The sequence below is a fragment of the Cornus florida genome, unplaced genomic scaffold (assembly GCF_030987335.1).
Source record: "Cornus florida cultivar Cherokee Brave unplaced genomic scaffold, ASM3098733v1 CherokeeBrave_3.0.0_Hap2_Chr02, whole genome shotgun sequence".
In the NCBI taxonomy this organism is placed as follows: domain Eukaryota; kingdom Viridiplantae; phylum Streptophyta; class Magnoliopsida; order Cornales; family Cornaceae; genus Cornus; species Cornus florida.
In genome coordinates, this window is record NW_026775572.1 from 86109440 (window position 1) to 86135645 (window position 26206).

Below are 26206 nucleotides of genomic sequence, written 5' to 3' on the forward strand. Positions count from 1 at the left end.
AGGAGGAAATTGAGAGGTTACTCAAAGCAGGATTCATCCGGACCACAAGGTATTGTGATTGGCTATCCAATATCGTTCCCGTGGTTAAGAAGAATGGAAAGATTAGGGTGTGCGTAGACTTCAGGAATTTAAATTTAGCTACTCCAAAAGATGAGTATCCAATGCCCATGGCCGATCAATTGATTGATGCGGCCGCCAAGAATGAGATTCTGTCATTCATGGACGGTCACTCAGGATACAACCAGATATTCATAGCAGAGGATGATGTTAACAAGACGGCATTTAGATGTCCGGGAGCCATAGGCACTTTCGAATGGGTGGTGATGCCCTTTGGTTTGAAGAATGCCGGAGCCACTTATTAACGAGCTATGAATGCAATCTTCCATGACATGATTGGGAAATTTATGGAAGTATATATTGACGACGTGGTGGTGAAATCAGCGACAAAGGCGAAACATCTGGCCGACTTGAGGAGATCATTTGAGAGAATGAGAACCCATGGTTTGAAGATGAACCCACTTAAATGCGCCTTTGGAGTGACAGCTGGGAATTTTCTAGGGTTCTTGGTGCATCGGAGGGGTATCGAGGTCGACAAGAATAAAGCTAGGGCGATCATCGAAGCTCAACCACCTCGCAACAAGGAGGAGTTACAAAGACTAATTGGTCAAATCACATACTTGGGAAGATTTATTTCAAATCGTGCTGGAAAGATCCATACCTTTTCTCCGCTCTTAAAGCTCAAATCAGAGGAAGACTTTCAATGGGAAAAGCATCACCAACATGTGTTTGAATCAATCAAGGAATATCTTGCTAACCCTCCTGTCCTTATGCCACCTAGGAAGAAACAGCCGCTGAAGTTATATATTTCAGCTGCGGATGAGTCAATCGGAAGTTTGTTAGCCCAGGATAACGAAGTAGGGAAAGAACAGGCGGTGTATTACCTTAGTCGTATTTTGACACCGGTTGAGCGTCGATATACGCCAATCGAAAAAATGTGTCTTGCTTTGTATTTTGCTGCTCACAAACTGAGAATATATATGCTACCTGTTTTAGTTTATGTGATTTGTGCCACTGACTTGATTAAGTATATGCTTTCTCGTCCAATAATTTCTAGACGAATAGGCAAGTGGTCCTTGGCCCTTATGGAATTCATTTTCCAATATGTGCCTCAAAGGGCCGTAAAGGGCCAAGCACTTGCTGATTTCCTAGCTGACCATCCATGCTTGGATGTTGATCCGGGAGTCTATGATGCAATGGAGTTATGTGCTATTCAACTAACTCCTTGGACTCTAATTTTTGACGGATCCAGCGCAAATGATGTCGGGGGAGCTGGAGTTGTAATAATTGCACCAAATGGCAGGAAAACAACATATTCTTTCTTTCTAGATTTCAAATGTTCTAACAATCAAGCAGAATATGAAGCTCTGATTATTGGTCTTGAAATACTCTTAGAGATGGGGGCACAGACCGTTGAGATCATAGGTGATTCAAGTTTGGTGATCGGTCAGTTGTCCAGCAATTTCAGGTGCCAAAGTTGGCACCTCAAACCATTCCAGTCTATAGCCATGCAATTACTACAAGAACTTGCAGAGGTAAAGGTCAAGCATGTTTATAGATTGCATAATAAAGAGGCCAATGATTTGGCTCAAATAGCATCTGGCGTTAGGGTGCCAGAAGGAATAATGGAGAATTTGATCAGAATAAAGAGAAGGTCATTACCCTCATTTAAGGCGAGGGAAGAATTGTTGGCGGAGGTCTTTGCAATCGAGGTGGAAGACGATATGGAAGAGAATGATTGGAGAACACCGATCGTCGATTTTCTCAAAAATCCAGACCCTAAGGCTGACAAGAAGCTAAAGATCAAAGCTCTTAAGTTTGTGATGATTGATGGAGACCTATTCAGGAAAAGCATCAAAGATGACCTACTCCTAAGGTGTGTCAGTAAAAAAGAAGCCATGAAAGTAATGGGAGAGACCCATGAAGGGATATGTGGTGCTCACCAAGCTGGAATAAAAATGAAGTGGCTGATTAGAAGGTACGCTTATTACTGGCCCGGGATGCTTAAAGATTGTATTACATACGCCAAAGGATGTCAAGCGTGTCAAAGGCATGGGCCAATCCATAGAGCCCCTGCGATTGAATTGCAACCAATCATAAAACCATGGCCTTTTAGAGGATGGGCTATGGATTTGATAGGGAAAGTTTATCCACCTTCTTCTAAATAACATTGTTTTATCATTGTAGCAACTGACGACTTTACCAAGTGGGTCGAAGCGGTGCCCATGAAGTCAGTGCACCAAGAAGATGTGATTCGGTTTATCAAACAACATGTTATTCATAGATTTGGGATCCCAGAATCAATCACAACTGATCGAGGTTCAGCCCTTGTTGCCAAAGAAGTGCAGGCATTTGCAGCAGAGTACGGGATCAAGCTCCTAAACTCAACCCCTCACTTTGCACAAGGAAATGGTCAAGCCGAGTCGTCTAATAAGACGCTAAAAGGCATCATTGAAAAAATGGTGGAAGATAACCCTAGGGTGTGGCATGAACTTCTATCAGAAGCACTTTGGGCATATAGGACTTCTCAACGGTCAAGCATAGGTGTGACTCCATTCATGCTCACCTATGGTCATGATGCAGTTTTGCCTATGGAAGTGACTGTACGGTCAATGAGATTCGCATTGCAAAACAATTTGACCCCTGCTGAATATAATGAGTCTATGTTGGTCGAATTGGAGGACCTAGACGAAGTAAGGTTAAGGGCTCTTGACCACATACAAGTTCAGAAGAGGCGAGTAGCAAGGGCATATAACAAGCGTGTTAGGGCCAAAATATTCGGTGAAGGTGACTTGGTTTGGAAGACTGTCCTCCCAATGGGTGTGAATGATCGAAAATATGGAAAATGGTCACCAAATTGGGAAGGTCCATTTGTGGTTTACAAAGTCATAAAAGGAGGCGCATATCATTTGCAAGATCTTGACGGGGAAATACACCCTCGACCGATTAATGGCCGATACTTAAAAACTTATTATCCTACAATGTGGGAGACAATGGAGAATAAAACCAAAGATGGTTAAATAACTAGAAGCCATAGAGACATGCATTTCATTCGTTGTTTTCATTGAGTACAAAAGTTTATAAGAGTCATTACCTATCATTTTCTTTGCAGATAAACAAAATGACTCCTGAGCTCATCCCACTCTTTCTTAGACATGGCCATTTTTTCATCCTCTTTGGCCTTCTTAGCCCTCAGTTGAGGAATTTGTTTTGAGACCGATTCTCTCTGCTGATCAATTTCCACATTCTTTTGATAAATCTCCTTCATCTGAATAGCGAGTCCTTCTCTTGACCGGGCAGTTCCAGTCAACTCCATCTTGAGACGTTCTATCTCTCGTTCGATCTCTGCTGCTCTTTGGCTTTCCCTAACATGAGTTAATTTTAAGGTCCGAAAATGGGAAACATTGTCTTTCTCTTGTTGAATCAAAGATTCTTGCTCCTGCAGCTTTTCATGGATCGTAGACGACAGCTCACTAGCCTTCTGAGAGGAGAGCTGAAAATCAGAGACGAGAGTCGGGAATCGACTCTGGACAGATTGAAGATGGTTTATCTGTTCTTGATTTAAGTCATGATGATCTATCAAGACGGACATGGCATCAGTCACATCAGCAGCCAAACTTGGCATCTCAGAGAGGTCTCGGGACACGATGGCGACTAGTAATCTTTTTGCCCCCTCAATATCTGGCGGACGACTAGAAGACGTAGGCACAACAACTGGCTCACTCATCAAGGGATCTAGATCAAACCCAGCCGCTATCTCAGAAAAGTAGGCATCAAAGTCATCGATCGTGCTATAAGTTTGAAGGGGCGGTTGGGACTGAGAATTTGAGCCAGCCTGCGAATGAAAGGAATTTGGTAAAACAAGTCAAGGCTTGAATGAGAGAATAAGTCATAAATACTCACACCAACTGGTGAAGGCCGAGTCACGTGGCCAAAGGTGCGTCTGGTAGCAAACGCTGGTGCAGAGTAAGGGCTTGGAACTCTTAGTAGTGTGCCCGGGGTAACCTACAAGAGAAGAATGTTTCTGAATGCCTAACTTTGATAAAGATATATGGGAGATGTACTGAAAGATCATCTTGAAAATCACCTCAGCCCCATCAAACTGATGAAAGACAGTGTTTGGTTGAGTAATGGCTTGTTGACACTCGACTCCACTAGTGCGAGGGTGATCAGCATTCGCAATGTCATCACAAATGTTGATCCTATCTCTTGACAACGACCTAGCCGAGTGTGAGGAAACCTGTCCATAAAGATGCCATTAGAATCGGCAACGTACATTGGTACTGAAAGTAAAAACAAAGCATAGTTACCTCACGGCTGGTAGAGATATTTGTCTCAACTGAGAAAGTCGATGGCATCAAGGGATCAGGATTTTCTTCCTCCTCTTCATCGATCAGAGGTAAAGGGTTGGTGGTCCTAACTGAGGTAACCTGTTTTTTTCCTTTCCCTGCCCTGGTCACCTGGAATACCATTGAGGTTAAAAAAGAGGTATTAGGTGGTACATATAAGTAAGCTAAAGTTCTAAGAGATTATGCTTTGAAGAATTCATAAGGAAAACCTTAGGCCTCTTGGGGAGCACCACGTTTTCCTCGTCAGCCTCAGGCATTTCCGCCTCATGATCAGAAACTCCCAATGGGTCATAGAAGTCAACAGCTGCATAAAGGAAAAGATATTCTTATGATCCAAGGCATAGAACTTGGTATTTATATATATGTAAGTGTGAGTGTGTACCTTCTTTGGATGACTTTGATTTTTTCGTCCTGCTGGGAGAACCAGGATTAGCTACACTGATCCCTTTTGATGGCTTGGTCGAGGCTCCTTGGGGTTTAATAAAAATGGAGGCAATCCTATTTGTTATAGTGCGAGAATCCTCCACCATAACCTCCGCAATATGGTTTCCCCACCAGTAGTCAAAGGATGGAGAAGTATCAGGATTTTCCAAAAATGGCTGCAAAGAGAACTTGTTACAGAGACGGTTAAACCGGGAGGATACTCTATCCACCGTTTCTTTTGAGGTGAAGACTACTCGTTCCAAGAAAGAAGTATTGAAAGATCGAAAAGGCGGAAGTGGAATGAGTTGGGTGAGACCAAATTGTCTAGCAAATTGTGGGGGATTGTAATACTCCACCCCACACTTACTATTTGGAGAGCCCATTCTTGAACATCCATAGGAGATGTCCCTAGCAATCAAGAAACTGGCCCAGGTTTGTGTATGTTCGTCTTGGCAACTCGGTGGAGCCTGGGCAGGGGGATAGGAAAGCCACAAAGGTCGCCTCGGTCTAGGAGAGAATGGCAAGAAAAGATGACTGGCCCGGTATGCAGGGAGTTTGTAAAAAAAGGAGAACATGGTTTTGAACGATCTTTTTCCTGGTTGAATATGTGCATAATGATAGCCGGGAACAGGAACAGCGGTCGACAAGTCGAGATCGGGGTAAAGCTCAGGGAAATATGCGTATTCCCAAAGTTGTAATAGCCAGAATGGCCCAAAACAGGTTTTGAAGTTGGAAGCAACATATTCCCCGATGCCACGGTAAAGATAAGAAAGCAAAAAAGGAGCGAGAGCAAGTTTCTCGCCCGAGTGAAGAGCAAGGGCCAATTGAGTAAATTCCTTAGTGACTGTGAGCAAAGAAACGCAAAATAAGAACCTATTCAGCCAGTACACCAAGAAAGAAATATGCTCAGCGATGGAAACCGAAGTTCCTTTACCTTTGCTGGCTTTAATAAAAGGGCCATGGGTAGTAATGCGCTCAGAAGCGTCAGGTTTCTTTGGATATTCATAAGCTACTTCAGGAACGGTGAGAAGTGAATTTATTTCTGTACCGTGAGGCCTGAGCCCGGTAAGAAAACAGATATCTTGCACCGTTGGGCCAATCATACCACACCGAAGATGGAAGGCATTGGTGGAACTCGACCAGAAAAAGAGTAATGAGACGAGAGCCTCCTTATCGATAGAGATTCGATTTTTTGAAAGAATGATGGCATCATAAATGCCGACCTCCTTCCATAATGCTCCGTAGTGAGGTTCAACCCGATCAACCCAATCAATCCAGTCACTTTGAGGGATCGGGCAATTTTTGAAAAGGTTGGAAGAATCCACAAGATTAGAGAACTCGCGCTGAAATGGGAGTTGCTCCTCAGCTAAGGGACAGTAGGGAAGAAGTGAGGTTGGTGGACTATCTCTGAAGGCTGGAGCAAGGCCGATTCTAGGTGAGGAGTCAACACCTAGGACACTGGCTAACACTTCACTAGTGCTGAAAATATCGGTAGCAATGATCTCGTTGACGAGATTTTGAACAATCCCAGCCCGACCGGAAGATTTATTACTGGCCGGAATTGCCGTGTTCTCAGCGACAATCGTTGTGTTCTTATTACCACCCATTGGCTGAAGGCAAGGAAAGAATGAAATTAGAGAATAACCAGTGAAAAGGTTAATGGAAGCCAAAATTTTGGTTTACTGACGAAGAGGAAATTTCATTTCAAAATCTCACTGGTCCACTGGCCGGAGCCGATGTATTTGCGGCGGCAATTGTTGAATTTCTTTTGATACCAGTTATTTAGAATCTGGCAAGAGGGGTGGCAGAAAAATGAGGAACCTGATTGAGTGCATAACAGATCAAAGTTTATTCAAGGTCAAATGAGCAACTCCTCTAATGGTGGGTTTTTTCTTCATCACCTCAAGGATTACAGAACTATCAGTGTCTCGCGAACAAATGTGCTCACTAAGAATTTGAGAAGAAAGAGGAACAATCGTTCCGTGGTGAAAGAATTTCTTATATACTGTGGAAGCTGTATTTGGATGAAATGGCGTAGCAATAATGAGTTTTTTTTGAACTCATTAACATAAACTTATAATGGGAGCAGGTAGCCGGTGGTAAATGAAAACTGTTGGGACAGTAATTGACAGTTAAATGACCAGTCACGTGGGAAATACAAGCTAAGCATTATTGGGACTTGAAGTTGTAGGCGTTGATGTTTGCCTATAAAGAAGTACGACAGCAGGGAAAGGGTTCCTAGCCACTCCAGCAATTTATTAGCTTCAACTGATAGAGCAGCTGTGCTTTGTACGGTATATATATACTTAATTTTGGTTTCAGAATAAAAAAAATCAATACTCATATGAAGGTATTAATGTTAAACACGTGGATTTGAGCAAACCACCATGTCTGCATTAGTTGCGTGTTGTACACAACTATATCCAAAAAGATATGCATCGAGCTCCCAAACAGCCAGCCGATTGAGTTGAGACACCAAGGACCATTCACGTGCTCAAGTACATGATAGCACCTACCCCTGACTAGTAACTTAATTTAAAATATGGTCAACACCCACTAAAAAATGGGTTTGCTGGGCACATGATATTGCATCATGCATATGTGTTGTATAAAATAAAAATTTATACATATATGCATGTGTATATTTATGCTCATATTGCAGATGTATATATCTACAAAAAGCATAATAGCATTGAAAACGTACCCAGTTTCAACATGTCTCCCTCGAATCCGGCGAAAGCCGAACTACCACCGGTCGCCGTCCTCGCCTTGCAATCATTTTGACGCCGGTGAAACTCTGTGATCAAGGCTCCGAAGTGCAGCTCAGTTAATGAAATGGGTCGCCGTCGCCGTCGCTGGAGGAGCTGCATGGCCGGAAGCTAGATCATGGTTACGTCATGGGTTTATCTGTCATAGAGCTAGCCAATGTCACCAATGAGAATGGTTGTTGCGACAAGGAGTTCATGTTTCAGTCACTTCCATTTTGCCCACCCAAGTCGAGAGTTTCATCTGGAAATGCACCAGTGCCGACCGTTTTCTCCATGATCGACGCCTATTTGGGGACAAACAAGTACGCAGCTTGCAACCATCACCTGAGAGTTGTAGTTTTGCAAAACAGACCCATCACCGGCAAAGCACAGTCAACCACGCAGTTTGCAGAGCTCGCCGTCGTCACCATGATATGAGCAAAGAACAATGGTGTGCATGGGTGGGTGTCATCTTGATCGGCGGCACCAGTTCGCAGTCACCACGTGGGTCAGTTTGAAGCTCACTGAAACCCAAAACCGCGAGGAGCCAGACAGGAAGGTTGGAAATGGTTTGAACGTGATTATCGCCATTTGCAGGTTTGATGACAACAAAGGTGGCTGCTGTAGTTATTGTAACAGAAGATGGGCGATGACGGTGAGGGTGACAACGTTGTGCTTGCATGGAGACCTGCATGTTTTTCTCCGGCGGCGAATCTATCTGCAGCAGTGGGTTCAGCGGCAACGACATCATGAAGAAACCCACTAGTGTGATGCACTTCACGGCCAACACCGGTCTGGGGATGAACGGTCGAAGTCTTTTGGAGCGTGAGGACACCGGCAGCCCGTTTGCAATACAGACCCATCGCCGGAGGAGTCCCTTATGCAGTTCCAGGAGGTTCGCCCACCTTTGGCTGGAATGAACTTCGTTTCTCGCCAGATTTAATGGCGTCAAAACTTACTGTTCTTTACCGACGTGTGGGACGATTAAAGTTCACCCAAAACCCAAAACTATTGGGTATGATGATGGACGACGGCGTAAGTACCATCTCCGGCGATGACGTCGCCAAAGAGAATGACGGCGTTGTATTTGCAATGGAGCTCACATGTTTTCCAGCACTGAGTCTATCCACGGTGATAGGTTCAGCAGCGGTGACTTCATGAAGAAGATAACCGATGCGACAATCTCTTCTTGGCCGGCGACGGTCCATGGCAAACACGTTGCGATGCCTGGCAGTATGAACCATGAATCATGTTCGTTCCTTGGTTGGTCAGTGCCCATTAAAAAATGGGTTTGCATGTTGATGGTTGGGTGGATGCTACAGCATCATGCATAGATCGGCTCACGTAGTTCCTAGAAGCTCGCCAACTTTTGGTCTTTCTTCACCAACATTCTCAAAAGGATCAGTTTTGAAACTTACCCAAAATGGCAAAGCCCAAAACTGTTAGGTACACGTACGGGTAATGGAAAATGGTGGGAGCATCGTCTCCGGTGACGTCGTCGCCGGTGGGGGTGACAATGTTGATGCTTGCAATGAAAACTTGCATGTTTCTTGGGCGGCAAGTATGATCCACACTTCGTCATTTTTCCTATGGGACTTGCTTTTATTTTGAGACAGACGTGAAGCTGCTGCATAGTTCATTTCTCTCTCTCTGTTGGATTAAATGGGTTTCTATATTTCTCTCTCCAAAAAGTGGTCCGTAGCTGTTGTTGTGTTCTGATCTGGTATATTTTTGAAGCTTGAGCGGGTTGGACGCTTCAATATGGCCTAGGTACAAATGGCCATTGTAAATAAGAAATGAAATTGTACACTTCTCTTTTCTTGTTAACATTTGGGTTTAATTATCCATACATTATAAGGCAAAATTAGCTTTGATTGGTCCCGGGCCAAACACAAAAAACTGGCCTAAATAAATACAACTCTACAAAAATTCGGTATGAACCCATTTTCATAGAGTTGGGGGGCAGTTGTTAACACCTAAAATATAATTCGAGGCAATCATGCCACGTGGTCAGAAATTACAAGGTCCGATCATCAGGGCGAAAGATTAATTTCTAATCATGGTGATCCGATTTAAGGCTGAGAATGAAGAAGAGTGGAATTTTTAGGCCATTAAGACTGATATGAGGTTTTGAGCTCATAACAGGCTATGATTGAGAGTCTCAGTCACTATGGTTATGACTCTCAGTTACTATGGTCATGATCATGAGTCTTAGGCCAAACCTTCTCAGTCATTATGGCCATGAGAGTCTCAGTCTCATGATCATGAGTCTTAGGCCAAACCTTCTCAGTCACTATGGTTATGAGAGTCTCAGTCATCTTGATCATGAGAGTCTTAGGCCAAAGCCTTCACAGTCATCTTGGTCATGAGAGTCTCAGTCTCATGGTCATAAGTTTTAGGTCAAAACCCTTCTCGGTCGCTATGGTTATGAGAGTCTCAGTCATCATAATCATGAGTCTTAGGCCAAAATACTCTCAGTCACAACTTTCTCAATCACAATGGTCATGGTCAGGAGACCATCAGTTATAATGGTCACAATCCAAAGTCTCTCCAAAGACTCATAACCAGCCATGATCAAGAGTCTCGATCGTTATTTCTCTCGGTCACAATGATCATAAGACTCTCGGTCATAATGGTCATGATCATGAATCTTAACCAAGATTTCTAGTCACTATGGCCATGATCAAGACTTATGACCAAATATGGTCATGATCAGGGGTCTCGGGTCATTATCACTTGAGGAATCTTTGGGGTAATTCAAATGAAGACCGGTTGTGAATCCCAATGTTTCAAGAACCCAACAAGTCAGGTCTAGAAGTTTGAAGAAAGCTTGAAATAGAAAAGGACAACTTGACAATGTCAGAAGTTCAGAACTACAGATGGAAGGTTCTCACCAACATCTGATGAGGGAAGTCAGGATTGTCAATAATCAGATAACTCCAGGCTAATGTACAAATCAAGCCAGACATGACAGGTGCAGAGAGCTGAAAATGGCTTGAAGACCAAAATCATCAAGCATAAAAGAATAGGCACCATTTAGTCAAAAATACCATGTCAAACATACTTGTATCTGCCTATAGAGGGATGTGCAAGTTAGTCAACCTTTCCAGCTGGTGGTTAGGAAAAGTCACTTTCAGCTTACAACCAATCAATTTCTAGAGAAACGGTTGAAAGGGACAACACCAGGTGGAAGCCTCTATAAATACCCACTCAAGCATCACAAGGAAGAGGTCCAAGACCATTTCTAAAGTTCAACCTTTAGCATTCCTATCATTTAGCACTTAGCTTTTATTTCATCAAGCTCAGTTTAGCACTTAGCTTTTATTTCAGCAAGTTTAACTTAACACTATTAGTTTAGTACTTAGTTCATCTTCCAGCATTTAATACTTTAGTTTCCATTTCAATCAAGAGTTTGTAATTCATTCATCATTGTAATCAGTCAAGTTCAATGAAGAAAGGTTTGCAGATTCAGGTATATTTATTGTCCAGTTAAGTTGCTTCTAATTCATGTTTATCTTGAGTGTTTAAAGTCCTTTCTTAAAGGCAATAGCAACCTTAAGGAGAGGGTCATTCCTACTCTCCAACTTTCGCCTGAATCACCTTAGGTCGGTGACCCGACCCGATAGGAATAGTTTGGCAAGAAATATTCGAGTCTATCAGGACTCTGGCACGCCCGCGTTCTAGGTCAGCCGTTCATTGGCTAGCGACCTCAGACCACTTTGTGAGCCAAACAGCATGACAACAAAGAAATTCTTCTGGCCCACTTCAATGTACTCCACGTTTGGAAAAATCAAATTAGAATTGTGTCATTCACCCAATTCCGTGTGCATAGTCTAAACCCATTAGAAAGATGAACTCCCATGTCAAAAAGTTGTAATTGAATGACTTTGGATAGATATTGAAATCCACTTGAAATACCTGTGAGGTAATTAATGGGCAGGTCAATTCTTGTCACGCTTTCTAAGCCCATATGCCTTTTCAAAAAAAAATTCTTTGCTGGAAGGCTATTGAATGATATTGAAAACATCTTTTACTGCCAAATGTTTAATACCGCAAAAACTTTTAACACTGTTAGTCTTCTCATTGCTCGTCGCCAGGGACGGATTTAGGAAGGATTTTTTCATAATTTTAGTGGAGGCAATTTCAAATTTGTATGGATATAAATACCAAAAAGTATAATTTTAGGAATTTAAAATGTAAAAATAAAATATTTCAATGGGAGCGCATATTCCCACTGAACCTTTCATAGATCCGTGCCTGCTCGTCACAGAATAAAAAAATTATGCCATCAACACCTTCCGTAGCACCACTAACCACATGTTGTACATCATCATCTTCTTGTACTCCAGCCACATGCTCACAATTGGTCACCAGCATGGTATGTGAATTTTCAACCTTTATAGTAGCGGGCCTGGTGCATAAAACTGAACGAAATTGACCCATTCACAAATTCCAAATGCCTTCTCTAATGGGCCTACATATCATGGGTCTACATATCATGGGCCCATGCTTTATTGAACTGTCTGCAATTTTAGCTTTTGGGTTGGCCTGATATCACATGGCCCGTCAAAAATTATAATCAATCTTTTCTTGTTATGTGGTTACATATTTTGTAGGTTAAGGCAAGTATAACCAATGCCCAAAAACAATATAATAATAATAAATAAAAATATGGCCTCCTAAAAAGTAAAAAATTAATAATTCAGTTTGTTGTACTTGTGCTTGCATTGGTCATTTGACTCTTTTTTTCATAGGCTTTACGGGATCGGTGTAACAAGATCCCTTCTGTCACTCTTTTTATTTATTGTCTTTCCAGTTACCCTAGTTTCCTTGCTAGGCTTTTACATTGTGGGCCTCATGGGCCTGATTTCATTCGGTTTTACCTCTTATATAGTCGGCACAACAGAGCAAGGCCTCTCACCGGCCCTTATTTCATCTTTGGGTTGGACAATGACACTGGGCTCGTCTCTTTTTTTCGTAGGCTTTATGGGATGGGTGTAACAAGATCACTTCTCTTTCTGTCACTCTTTTTAAGGTTACACTGGGCTCGCTTTCAGTGGGCTGAAATGGATCTGTCCCGAACCTACATATAGCATTTCATTTTTTCATACTCATGTCGAACTTGTGAGCACACATAGCTCGCATTAGAGCCTTGTCTCTCACAAGCTTTCTCCCACCCAGCCTCACAAATGAAAGAGGAACAATTAATGAATGGATTTACATTGGTATTGTCTGGAGAGAGTACTGGAATTGGTTGACTACATGAATTAGTTATTTCTGCCCTAATCGACCCCATTTGAAAAACTGCTAAGGCAGGCTTCTAGAAAAATTGCTGCATAGTGTCTCTGTTCATACAATACAACTAGAACTCTAAATAGATGTACTAAGAGTCTTCAAATTAACTCATCACCGTCTTCATCCACTTATTAGAGTCAGTTTCATTAGTAGATTGGAGATTTGAAGTTCTCTTTCAAGATTAGTGACACTGAAATAGAAATCTGAAGCTACCCCGGGCTTTAATGTAGTTTGCGGAGATCGTAAGATTGAAACTTGGCCCCATTTTCTTTTTTCCCTCTTAATTACACACAATATACATCCAATTACACGTATTTCATGCACAATCCATCACCCTTTTGCTGTTTTAGACTTTTGAATTGACTCCAACCTCTTTTAATTCTTGTCATTGAATAATTGAAAGGTTGAGGAATAACTAATTCATTTCCTTTCTTTCAGTTATTTAAAGTGTCTATTAATAACAAAACCGAAATTTTCTATGTATAAAATAAAATATCCAATGAGAGGGCTACAACCTTCCCGACCACTTCTTTTTTTTTTTTTTTTAGGCATTGCACTGTATTATAATACAATGCAATGCCTTGTGAGCAATGTCAAATTGTGGAGAGGGCAGTATAATCAAACACAGTCCTGACTACTCTCTTTGAAATTATGGAAGAACCATGGACCTCCCCAAAGTATTCATCCATGATCATGACTTATTATCTTTAGCTTTACTGTTTTTTTCTTTGGCCCCGTCTCGTACACCAACGAATAAAGACTACCACACAATATAAAGTTTCAATGTCCGTTTTCATAATAAAGACTTTTGCGTTCTTTTAAGACCAAGACCCCTAATAAAATTATCACCACCACTTGCTTTCTCACTATGAGACAAGACTTTTTTGTTGTGTTGTTACTAGTAGTATTGTTAGTTTTGACATTTCAAACAAGCCTAAAAATCTACAGTGGCCTTCGCGGCCCTTTCGTTTAAGTTAGAAAATGAGGAGAGAGAGAGAGAGAGAGAGAGAGAGAGAGTGTGTGTGTGTGTGTGTGTGTGTGTGTGAAGAGTCAAGGAGTCTTTGTAGGGCTGGTCAATGAGAGAAATGAGTAGGAAACTTCTTCATTGGAGTGTTTGTCCGGCTATTTGTAATGTCTTGGGTCTTCTCTGAGTCTGCTTCTGCAAGTCTTCCCTATCATTTTCCAAGTCAACTCGGCGTGTTTGAGCTGATAGACAGATGAAACATATATGTTAATGTATTGTGAACAAGCAAAAACAAGAAGGGGGGCATAATTAACTAGTTTTAAACAACTGAATTTGTTTCTGCCTCTTCTTCTTCTTTTCTTTACTGATTTCCTCTGTTTTTTTTTTTTTTTTTTTGGGGAACTTCAAATGGCTATTGCCTCCATTTTTGCTTTGGTTTTTCTTTCCCATCTAGCGCTTATTTACTCAACTGAAGATGATATCAAAAGCCTACCCACTTGCCCCCAGTTCTTCCAATGTGGAAATCAGAGTCCCATCCGCTTCCCTTTCACAAATACCACGTATGGCCATTGCGGTATTGTGATAGATTGTGATCATCCAGTTCCAAAGGTCGAACTAGGAAGCCAACGCTGGTATGATGTTAAAATCACAAGTGACAAATTCCTTCAAATTCATGATCCCCTGCTCGAAGATCACATATCTAATGGAAGCTGTAATGACAAGTTCAGGAATCTAACTCTTTCCAACGTTCCTTTCATTTCCTTCACAATCTTACACAATCTCACCTTCTTCAAGTGCTACAATACTCCTCAAACAGCGTTTTATTTTAAAACTAGTAATAATTATACTAGGTACGATTGCAGAGGCGGCTACTCAATTTATTACAATTACTTGAAGTCTTATGATCATCAACCAGCATCCGGTATTGTTCCCCATGAATGTTCAGCTATTCAGCTGCCAATAAAGCCGTGGCAAAATTCTCTAAACCCCACAAACCTATCTTCAATATTGGTTGAAACTTTCCATCTTGAATTGCATATATCCCCTGATTGTAATCAGTGTCGAAGTAGAGGAGGCCAATGCCTAAATGTCGGTGAAGAATTTCAATGTCATGAGAAAGGTATGAATGTTTCTATATATATATATATATATATGCTACTGTTTCTGCATTAAGTAATCCGCACAAACCAGGTCAAGATCTTCAATCAGTAGGACTCTCTTTTACACCCTTAATCGGTTCTGTATAAGGGGCTGGAATTTTATTTATTTTATTTTTTTTGGATCCTTAGTTGAGGTTGAAAGAGTAAGCCAACTACACTACTTTGATTTCATACTTCTTTATGCCGGAACTAACATATTTCTGCTCAACATTGATTGCAGGAAAAAGAAAATATGGATTGATTCTAGGAGCAGGTACATACCTCCTAAAATAATAATATTCGCAATGTATTAAATATATAATATGTGTGTGTGTTCAGTTTTTCATGATTTGTCTGTAAGTTTACTTTGTAACCTTCACCATATAATTGAGTAATTGACTTCCAATTTTGAAGATTTCACTCAACCGCTTTCGGTCAAATTAACATTTTTACTTTCTTTTTCTCTGCTTTTAGTTTGTTTTCTTTCAACAGAATCAATGGCTGAATTCAATATATATATTTTTTTTTTTTTTTTTTTTTTGGGTTTTTTCCAGCTATTTCAGCATCTGTTGCTATCCTCCTTGCCTTTCTCGTATTTATTATATGGCGTCGATACAAGTGGAAGTATGTTCCTTCATACTTCCTTTCAAGGAACACTTCTTCTGATCCCTCCTCGAGAGCAGACCTTGAAGGAGGTAGCGTTTTCTTTGGGGTCCCTGTCTTCTCCTACACTGAACTCGAAGAAGCAACCAATAATTTTGACCCTAATCAAGAGCTTGGAGATGGAGGTTTTGGAACTGTATACCAAGGTAAGAAAATTCTAAGTTGCCGCTTTTGTGTTTGTGTGTGTGCGTGTGCAAAATGGGGAAGTGTTTGATATTTTTTTATGGACTAGGCAAACTTCGAGATGGGAGAGAAGTGGCAGTCAAGCGCTTATACGAGCACAACTACAAGCGAGTGGAGCAGTTCAAGAATGAAATAGAAATCCTGACTCGCCTGCGCCATCGCAATCTTGTCACTCTCTATGGCTGCACATCACGACATAGCCGCGAACTGCTCCTTGTTTACGAATACATTCCCAATGGCACGGTTGCTGACCATCTCCACGGTGATCAAGCAAAGTTCGGTCCACTCCCATGGTCTATTCGGATGAACATTGCCATAGAAACCGCGACTGCATTGGCTTACCTCCATGCTTCTGACATCATACACCGCGATGTCAAAACCAACAACATTCTCCTTGACAACAATTTTTGTGTCAAAGTTGCTGATTTCGGGCTTTCAAGGCTCTTCCCAACCGATGTCACTCATATCTCAACTGCTCCACAGGGGACACCGGGCTACGTTGATCCAGAGTATCACCAATGTTACCAACTTACTGTTAAAAGCGATGTTTATAGCTTTGGGGTTGTCCTAATTGAGCTCATATCATCATTGCCAGCAGTTGACATAGGTAGGCATAGGCATGAGATTAATTTGGCTAAATTGGCAGTAAACAGGATCCAAAAGTGCGCGTTCAACGAATTGATTGACCCGAGTCTCGGATTTGAGTCAGACAGTGAAGTGCGGAGAATGACTACTTCAGTGGCAGAGTTGGCTTTTCGGTGTTTGCAGTTTGAGACGGAAATGAGGCCTACAATGGATGATGTTTTGGAGACACTGATGGAAATTCAGGGCCAAGATTGCAATTGTGAGGAGACAGAGAAGGTAATTGACAGTGTTGGGGTGTTGAAGGGTAGACAACCACCTCCTTCACCGGAATCCGATGAGGTCGTGTTATTGAAGAGTAAAGAGCTGCCACCTTCACCAGTTTCTGTGACAGAGAGTTGGGTTAGTAGATCTACCGCATCCAACACAAGTGTTTCCTAAAACAATTTAACACCCATATATATATATATATATTCAAATTAATAGGTTGAATTTCTCTCTTCTCATCATCTACTTGTCTTTGTTTTGTTGTTCATCTTGAAAATTTAAACGTAAGGTTGAGGGAGTGTACATGTAAATGGAGCTGTTATTTGTATATTTAAGTCGATAGATTCTGACAATGAGAAAATCTTGAAGAAAATTCTGACTTGAAATATTAAAGGTGATAATAAAAAATCTTAAAGTTGCTGAACTTTCCGCCTATAAAGAATGTATATGAATTGGGATGGAGAAAAATGACTAGAAGACTTTTGGAAGCTGTTGCGCTTGGCAGGGTGAAAGGTTTTTCAAAGGGCTAGCAGAAGAAAATAGTCTACTGGAAATAAATCAGATTAGGGTTTTTCTTAATTGGTTGATTTGCATCCTTACCTCTGATTAACAATTGTGGTACTTTTTGGTCTAGTTCTGTGGAGAATATATTCCCCACCAACACAAACATTTGCATTTAAAAACCAAATATTTCTCAAAACTTGAAGACCACAAACATAACAGCTAGTTGATTCCAAATCTAGTCTCTGTTGTAAATCAGTTTATAAAGATGCTAGGGCTTTTATTGTTTTGTAGAGAAACAACCCAGAAAGCTGAAATAGAGAGAAGAGAGAAAAAAAGGGTATAGTGGGTTTAAGGGTTTGAGAGGCCTATAATCAAGCTGGTGTCGTATCGCGGTGTAGCGGAATCAGACTTGTATTGACTTTACGTAACAAAATCGATTATTGTAGTCGTGAAATTTTCTCAATCTTACACATAGAGTCTAAAATGCATCCATAGGTATCTTTTTTGGAACCCATTTTGAATCTGAACATAAAGTTATAAGCAATGGAGTGATTTTCTTTTGTTCCGTTGATTCTTGATTGTGAATCTGTGATTATGGGTTGCCGGTGTTTGTCATAACAATGGTAGCATATTTTATTTTTATTTATTTATTATTATTTTTTAATGGTTAGTGGTTGGGAATAGAGGGGGAAAGAGTGGATGGATGGCTCAAACTCTGGCGCTCGTGAGACTCGTCCACCACCCACTAACATAGTGTTTACTAAACTTAATTCTCATTACTCTTGATTTTACATAACCTTCAACATCACACTAACTCCCACTAACACAATTTACTATTCACTAACATATAAGTTAAATTCACACATGCATCATGGATACAAAAATACTTGAAAATACTAAATATTAAAATCAAGTTTATTTTCCAACAAACTCCGAGGACCTCCTTCTGTCTTTATCCTCTGCGACAAGAGCTTGAACTTGAGTTTGATCTCTATGAACATTCTTTTGTCGTAATTCTTCATTGAAAACATACAATCTTTTACCCCTTTTAGAGTCATTTTACCATCTAGAGCAGAACTGTTGAGCAATACCACCAAAGTCTCCCAACTATCAAGCAACGATGTAAGAAATAACAATGTATGTAACTCGTCATCTAACACATGTTGGGATTTGTTTGTCTTGGCATAGAGAATTCTTACTTGGATTTGTTTGGGATTAATCCTTGCGTTAATCTGAAATGATATACAATTGGTCAATGCAAATGTATTTTGTTTTACCCCTTTTAGAGTCATTTTACCATCTAGAACAGAATTGCTGGGCAATACCACCAAAGTCTCCCAACTATTAGGCAATGAACTAAGAAGTAACAATGCATGTAACTCATCATCTAACACCATCTTCATTTTGGATAACTGGTTCACCAAACTCTGAAAATCACTCTAGTGCTCCACAACAAAAATCCCTGAACTTCAAATTCACTTGTTATAAAAAAAAATGCTTTATTCTGAGTAGTCGTCCTCTCTTAACGACTCCAATTTCTTCCATAGAGTATAAGCATTAGTCTCATGTGGAACATGGTGAAACACATTATGATCAATCCACTTTCTGACCAGCCCCACAAATTTTCTGTTATTCCCGTTCGTCTTCTCCCAATCTTTAGCACTTTTCTGAGCAGGTTTGGCAGTGTCACCCTTAATAAGGTCACATAAATACTTAAAATAAAAGATATCTTCCATTTTAGGCTTCCAAACCCCATAGTTTGAAGCCATCAATTTAATCACAGCATAATATATCACCGACCAAACTCGCTTTGATACCACTTGTTGGTCCCAAATAGTTTGCTTAAGAAAAATTAGTATAAAATAAACGTAGCAACAAAAACACACTGACATCCAAAATTTACGTGGAAAACCCTCCAGTGTAGGGGGAAAAACCACAGGGCAAACTCACAAAATTTTGCTATCAGAGGAAAAATTACAGAGGATTTTTACTCAAATTTTAATAAATATTCTGAGTTTGCAATCCATCTTTGACGTAGTTGTAATGACCCGAACCTGAGAGTTCGAATCGCTAACCGAGTCCTTATCCGAACCCGAGATCAATTAAGGACACTACCGTCCTCTCCTATGTCAATATATAATATGCGTGTCATTCCAAGATTTATTCCACTGACCCAACCAACCCTGTGGAGGAGCGTCTCCGCCACTTCCCTTCCGTGTCCTAAAAATGTTAATAATAAAGGGGTAAGCATAAGCTCAGTAGGAAGTGTCTAAGACATACATTTTATGATCTCGGGAATCGATACGATGAACAGATAAAAAGTGAACGGGATCATGCTATAGGAAAATGCACATTCTCAACCACAACAACAAGTATGTAGCAAATATCAACCAATCACAAGTTTACCACAACACGGACCACTAGGCGCCTTCTAGGTGTCCAGTTTTCACAAACACCTTTCAAAATTATTTCCTCAAAATAGTTTCATTTGCTTTCAAAACATTTTTCCCTTTTTCTTTCCCAATGGATGCATGAATGCATCATTCTTTTAAATGCCAATTCAATACTAAAATTTACACACATTCCATCTACATCATCATGACAATCTTAATAAGAAGCTCTAGACATTTATAACTCTAGACATTTATTTCCATAATTATAACATAAATTTTCAAAGCAATTAAAATCATGAAACAAACTAACACTAAGCATGCTTCTTTACAAATTGAAAACCATCATACTAATAAGTCCAATTAACTCATAACACACATTTATCACCATAAATACAAATAATCCCTAACAAACACAATCAAAAGAAATTAAAATTAAGCATGTTTAATGTCAAATTAAAGGGGACAATTAACAAGAAATCTAAGAAATAGTGAATTAGAGCACCTCTACCTTGAAAAAAAGAATTTTTCCTCACTAGATCATCAAAGCCTCTAACTTCAGGCCTTCTCTGCAACTCTCGAACCTTTCTTGTCTGTTCATCTCGGCTCTCACTCTCTCTCTCTCTGCTCACTATATCTTTCTCGGCTCACTCTCTCTGTGAATGTGCTTCTTCAATACTTCACTCTATTAATATGCTCACCAAAGTCACAAAACAGTCACTTTATAAAAGGAAAATGCACCGACACTAACTATACAAAATATCTCCATCTGAACCAGCCCAATGCGTCATCAGAAAAATCACTAAACATTACACAATCTCTCACTTCAATAAATCAGACCAACCCAACTGAACCAAGCAAAGCCAAGTGAATTTCTTGGCTTAAAATCCCAATGCGTCATCAGAAAAATCACTAAACATTACACAATCTCTCACTTCAATAAATCAGACCAACCCAACTGAACCAAGCAAAGCCAAGTGAATTTCTTGGCTTAAAATACTCCTAGTGGGACACACAACAAACTTTTTTTTTTTTTTTTTTTTTTTTTCTCCCACAAAATTTTGGCAGCCACTCCCTTTTTTGCTTCCTACCACATCAGATGCCATCATTACCTTACTTAACAAATATCTCCACTTAAAAAGTAAATAAATAAAACAACCACTTCTCATTTCTCTCTCTACGTCAGCAGCTCCACATTTTCCCAAGTGGGACCCGCACCTAAAGCCATTACCATTTCATTTTTTTTTTTTTTTTCAGTCCACTTCGTCTAAAAGCTTCTCTTCAGCATACAATATATATATATATATATATATATATATATATATATATATATATAATAAAATCAAATCAAACCAATTTAAAAATCTCCATCTTTCCATCATCACCAATAATCCAATACATGTATTGTACACATCTATCATCAAAACCCACCAACTTACTAAATAAATAAATAAAACTAATTTACTAAAATCAAAAATTAAAAAAAAAAATAAATTATCAATAACCCAAAATCTCTAATTTGGTAAGTCTAATCATAATTAAATTATTTAATTATGACAACTAAATAAAATATAATGAGATAAATTAAAATCTTAAAAATTCGGGTTGTCACATTCTCCATCACTTAAAAAGAACTTCGTCTCGAAATTCAGATCCAACAGTTCCCGCATACTCGAAAACATTGAATCCCAACTTATCCCTTAAAGAATACACAAAACCCTAGACAAGGAATTTCATTCGTCACACAATCAAGCTCAAACTCAAATCTACATGTCCCTGTCAGACCAAACACTCGCTATCTACCGCATAACTACACCATCGCATAACCGCACCAGCAACTACCAACCGCACTATATGACAATCATCATATGAAACAACTACAAGATGGCTAAGCAACAAATCTCCCAACGACTACATAATCATAGAGTCACCAGAACAATAAAACGTATTGTCTTTCACCAGGACCTAAATCCTCAAAACGAGATCTTTAATAATCTACGGATTGGACACTTGGTCCTACCTAACACACCTCGTCACTCGAAACAAATCATTTGAGTCTAGAAAACACCATTATCTTAAGTGAAGGTCTTTCCTAGACCAGCTCCATATTGTCACACCAATACAGCGCGCAATACCGTGCTCTCACTGTTTATGATAAATCAAGACAATCATTGACCTTTGACCCAACATCGTGCTAAAGAGGGACTGATTCAGGAGATTTATGTATTTTTAAGGGAATTTGTATTGTGATATATGTTTTGACACTTTCATATACATAGATCTTGTTTATTCAATGATTTGTATGGTTTAATGCTTCCAATTGATCATTTCATTCTATCCATATATCTATGTATGCTAGAATAGATGTTCTTGTGTTTGTCTCTATTTCTTGTGTTATTGATGCATGTCTATGTGTATTAATGCTATAGATCTAGAGATTGTCAAGACACAGTGCTTAATGGCATGTTCTTGTGGTTTATTTGATGGTTCATACTCATTTCTTGATGGATTGTACCTCTCACTTAGTTTAATTTCATGTCATTAGCTTAGTTGTAGTGTAGTTGTTAAATGGAAGGACAATCCATGCTTGTTGTTGATGTTCCATACTTATGAAAGCAAGTAACATATATCTCTAACCTTGTGATGTGTTTGGTTGTGAGCTTAAAGAAGGGATTAATGACTTAATTTGATATGTTGTGATATCCACCATGTTGCTTAGACAATATATGCTTAATTTGTCATCCGTGCTTATTGAAACAACCACACACACACTCTTTGTTGTAATACATGTTTTTTCCCTCATTAATCATTCATTAAAGGTGTAGAAAAGTATGCTTAGTGGTGATCTCTAAACCCCAAGATCTCTCTCTCTTTTATTCTACTTATTGCATTATTGTTTACTTTAGTTTAAATTGCATCTTAGTGTAATTCAACCACCAACCACTATTTTGATTACTCGACCTACTAACCCTAATCTTCATTCCTCAACCTAGTACGACCCTTAATCCCTTGGGACGATCCCTTCTCACTCATACTACATAGTATAGGTGCTAAGCGGTTTATAAATTTAAAGTATGATGCCCACTTGACACTAATTTTCAAACTCAAAGTGTTGTGCATTATTTTGTGCACACGCTCGGGTCGCATCAATGACAACATCAATGAGTGGCTAAACATCTTTTTGGGGCTAGAGCTAACTTTAAGCATGCCTCCTAGACTTTGATGTTTTGTAATTAGTGGGAATTAGTGTTGTAATTCTTGTCTTGACCTTTGATATATATATAAATCTTGTTTCTACCAGGATTTTTGTAGTTTAATACTTTCAATTGATCATTTTATTCTATTCATATGTCTATGTATGCTAGAATAGATTTTCATGTGTTTATCTCTAGGTTTTGTGATATTGATTCATGTCTATGTGTGTTGATGCTATGAATCTAGTGATGGTTAAAGCATGGTACATAAATGGAATACTCTTGAGGTTTATTTGATGGTTCATACTCATTTCTTGATGGATTGTGCCTCTTTCTTAGTTTAATTTTCATGTCCCCAACCTAGTTGTAGTGTAGTTGCTTTACTTTCTTAGATGGGAGGACAATCTAAACTGATTGTTTGATGTTCCATACTTATGAATGCAAGTAGTATATTTCTCTAATTTAATGATGTGTATTGATTGTGGACTTAAAGGAAGTAATAATGGCTCAATTTAATATGTTGTGCTATTCACTAGTTTGTCTAGACAATATATACTTATTTAGTCATCCATATTTGTTGATTCAATTAATAACACACACTAGTATTGCAATACATAATCCCCCTCATTCATTACACATTGAGTGTCTAGGAAGGTGATGTTTAGTGGTGACCTCTAAGTCCCAAGACCCTTCTCTATTATTCTCTACATTTTACTCTACTTTAATTGCTTTACCTTGCATCCATTTAATTGACATTGTAGTTAATTAACCAAACAAATTATCTTTTGATCACTCGACCTACTAATCCAACATTGTTTCCATACAAATACTGCCCTTTTTCCCTTGGGACGATCCCTACTCACCCTAACTATATTAGTAGTTAGAGGTAGTAGTGGCGTTCTATAAATTCAAACTTGGCCACACTACGCACTTTTAATTTGGTGCAGGACGGCACACACCAACTAGCAATATTGTCGCCTATTTTTAGTTCACAAGAAACTTTCAATTTATTTCTTTTTCTTCTTTCTCTAAGGAGACGATGCAATACAGAATATAAAGGAATTGCCAATAGAAATACAGAAAGCTTACGACTGTTTCTTAGATAAGGAAAAAGCTAAGAAATTAATGGAAGAGACTTCAAAACAAACAAGAGTGGATGTGTCTTTTTTTTTTTCTCCCAATAACGAGAAAGCTAAGAAATTAAAGGAAGAGACTTCAAGACAAATACATAGTTTGATTTTGAATGACAAACAAAAGTGGAGAATTTTTTTTTTTTTGGGAAGAAAAGTGAACATTCTCTAGGACACACTCAAGAGACTGAGAGAGACACAAATTCAGGTCTAAAGAAAGCCTAATTCACAAATTCTTTGAAAGTAACTTAGAAAAACTAAGAGAGAGACAGAGGAAGTGAGAGAAAATCAGATGCATGTAAGAGAGCAAAATGGGAGCACCAAAAAAACAGAGGTTAAAAAGAGTTGTTGAGGAAACTAAACAAGAAAATTAAACACATACCTCTGGCATATTCCAAGTTTGGTCCAAGACAAATAAAATAGAAGAATGGAAAGTGAAGATTCAGCAGATGTGAGAATAGAGATTGAGATATTGTAAATTGTGAGAGAGAGATGCAAACAAAAGCGTAAACATGTAATTTTAATCATTAAAGAAAAAATTTAGTGTGTCAAACCAAAATCAAAGGGTAAGAATGTCTTTTTACATGTAAAAAGTGGTCTTACACACCTGTCAACTAACTTTTGGGGTGTGATTGAAAAACGGAGCAAACGTTTATAATGTGAGTGATAGTTATTTTCGAAAAATGTTTGAGACTGATATTTGGCCAAACCTTAGGGTATGTCAGTGAAATTATCCCTATATATATGTACATATATATTCAATGTCTTCTTTACTCTCTCTCATCTTTTTCTCTCTTTAACTTTGCAAACTCATTTTTGGGGGAGACACTGTTGTAATGTCAGTGGTACTTGATTATTGGCTCAGAGAGAGAAGTGAACTCTTTTTTGCATGTGTAAGTCCTAAAACATCACAAAATTCTCTATAGGAACTCTCAAACTCTAAACAACAGAAATCCACAAAATAAATAAATAAATAAATCTGACTTTAGACATAAACATATCTAACAAAATTGAATGTATGAAGATACAAAATTAGGGCTTATATGTGAAATCAAAGAAAGAGGGTCAAAATTGAAGAGAGGGAAAATCCATGAACCGAAAGATATCTCGACAAACAGTAAAAGGAATTTTAATGCTCCATTTTTTCCTTCAATTTTGTGAAATTAAAGTGAGAAGGGGGTAGAATTACAGAGATGAACAACCTATGTCTAAATATATCTTCAAATGTATTATATGTTAGTTCCTGTAATTCATGGCCATGGTGGTGTTTAGATTCATTTGGTCCATGTAATCCATGGCCATGGTTGTGCTTAGATCATTTTTGCTTGGATGATGTCTTTATTTGGTTGTTTTGATGAATGAAAGATACCAGATCGATGTATTTGTTTGATTATTCATATGGATGAAATAGACCCATAAACAAAGATGAGAAAGGGAGAAGATAGTTTAGAGAGAGAGAGAGAGGAAGAATTGATGAATCAGAGAAAAAGAAAATAGAGATAAAAACTAACAAGAACAGAACCAGATTAGAGAAACACAGAGACGAAGAATAGGAGAGAGAGTATCAAATGAGAGAGAAGATTTCTAGGTTATATATATATATATATATATATATATATATGTATATTTCAACTAAGGGTAATATAGGAATTTTAGTGTATTAAGTACATTACATCAGCAAAATCCGTCATTGACTTATTTGTCACATAAGGGAGATCCGTGTAGGTTAGTTTCATATTTAGGAAGGTTCAAGTAATTTTCCAAACCATAAGGATGTCCCTGTAATTATAAAAAACCAGGGGAGGTCCGTTTAATTTATCCTTTTTTAATATAATTATTTGAAAAGTTCAACGGGTGGATTGGGTCATGATAATGGATCGGGTCTTATAAACAATCCATGTCAAGTTAAAAGTTAGTATATTTTTGCTATTTATGCTGATTCGAGAAGATGATTAAGGTAATGCAAACAGGTCGAGTTTTATAAATGGGTCGGATTTTATGACGAGTCAGGTCCTATAAATAGGTCAAGTTTAAAAAGTCAGATCTTGTAACTTGAATTCAGATGAGTTAAAAGTTGAAATTTCATAAATCATAAAATAATATAAAATAAAAGAATTTTCAAAAAAGTTCGAAGGATATATATGTATAAAATAAGTTTTGTCAACTTTTCATTTACCTTCAACCACGTACGTAATAGCAATTAAAATGAAACATCTTTTTTTATCAAATTTTTAGTAAAATAAGGTAGACTAACACTAAAATATATTTTTTTCTTTATTTAAAGAATAAATAAATAATAAAAAAATGGGTCATTGGGTC

At 38.8% G+C, this 26206-nt stretch overlaps 1 protein-coding gene, 1 long non-coding RNA gene and 1 pseudogene across 2 annotated transcripts; 2 read left to right on the plus strand and 1 right to left on the minus strand.

Moving 5' to 3' along the window:
• The first annotated feature begins 368 nt into the window (after nt 1-368).
• On the plus strand, nt 369-3077 carry LOC132296498 (uncharacterized). The gene is made up of 2 exons (XM_059794696.1): nt 369-2070; nt 2245-3077. Exons 1-2 carry the CDS (start codon nt 369-371, stop codon nt 3075-3077), a joined length of 2535 nt encoding a protein of 844 aa, XP_059650679.1.
• Nucleotides 3078-13778: 10701 nt separating this feature from the next.
• Nucleotides 13779-17093, plus strand: LOC132295420 (LEAF RUST 10 DISEASE-RESISTANCE LOCUS RECEPTOR-LIKE PROTEIN KINASE-like 1.1; annotated as a pseudogene).
• Nucleotides 17094-18059: 966 nt separating this feature from the next.
• Nucleotides 18060-21379, minus strand: LOC132295421 (uncharacterized). The gene is made up of 2 exons (XR_009478467.1): nt 20075-21379; nt 18060-19393 (listed from the first exon to the last, which is right to left on the minus strand). It is a non-coding gene; the product is annotated as an uncharacterized LOC132295421 (long non-coding RNA).
• Between the last annotated feature and the right edge of the window lie 4827 nt (nt 21380-26206).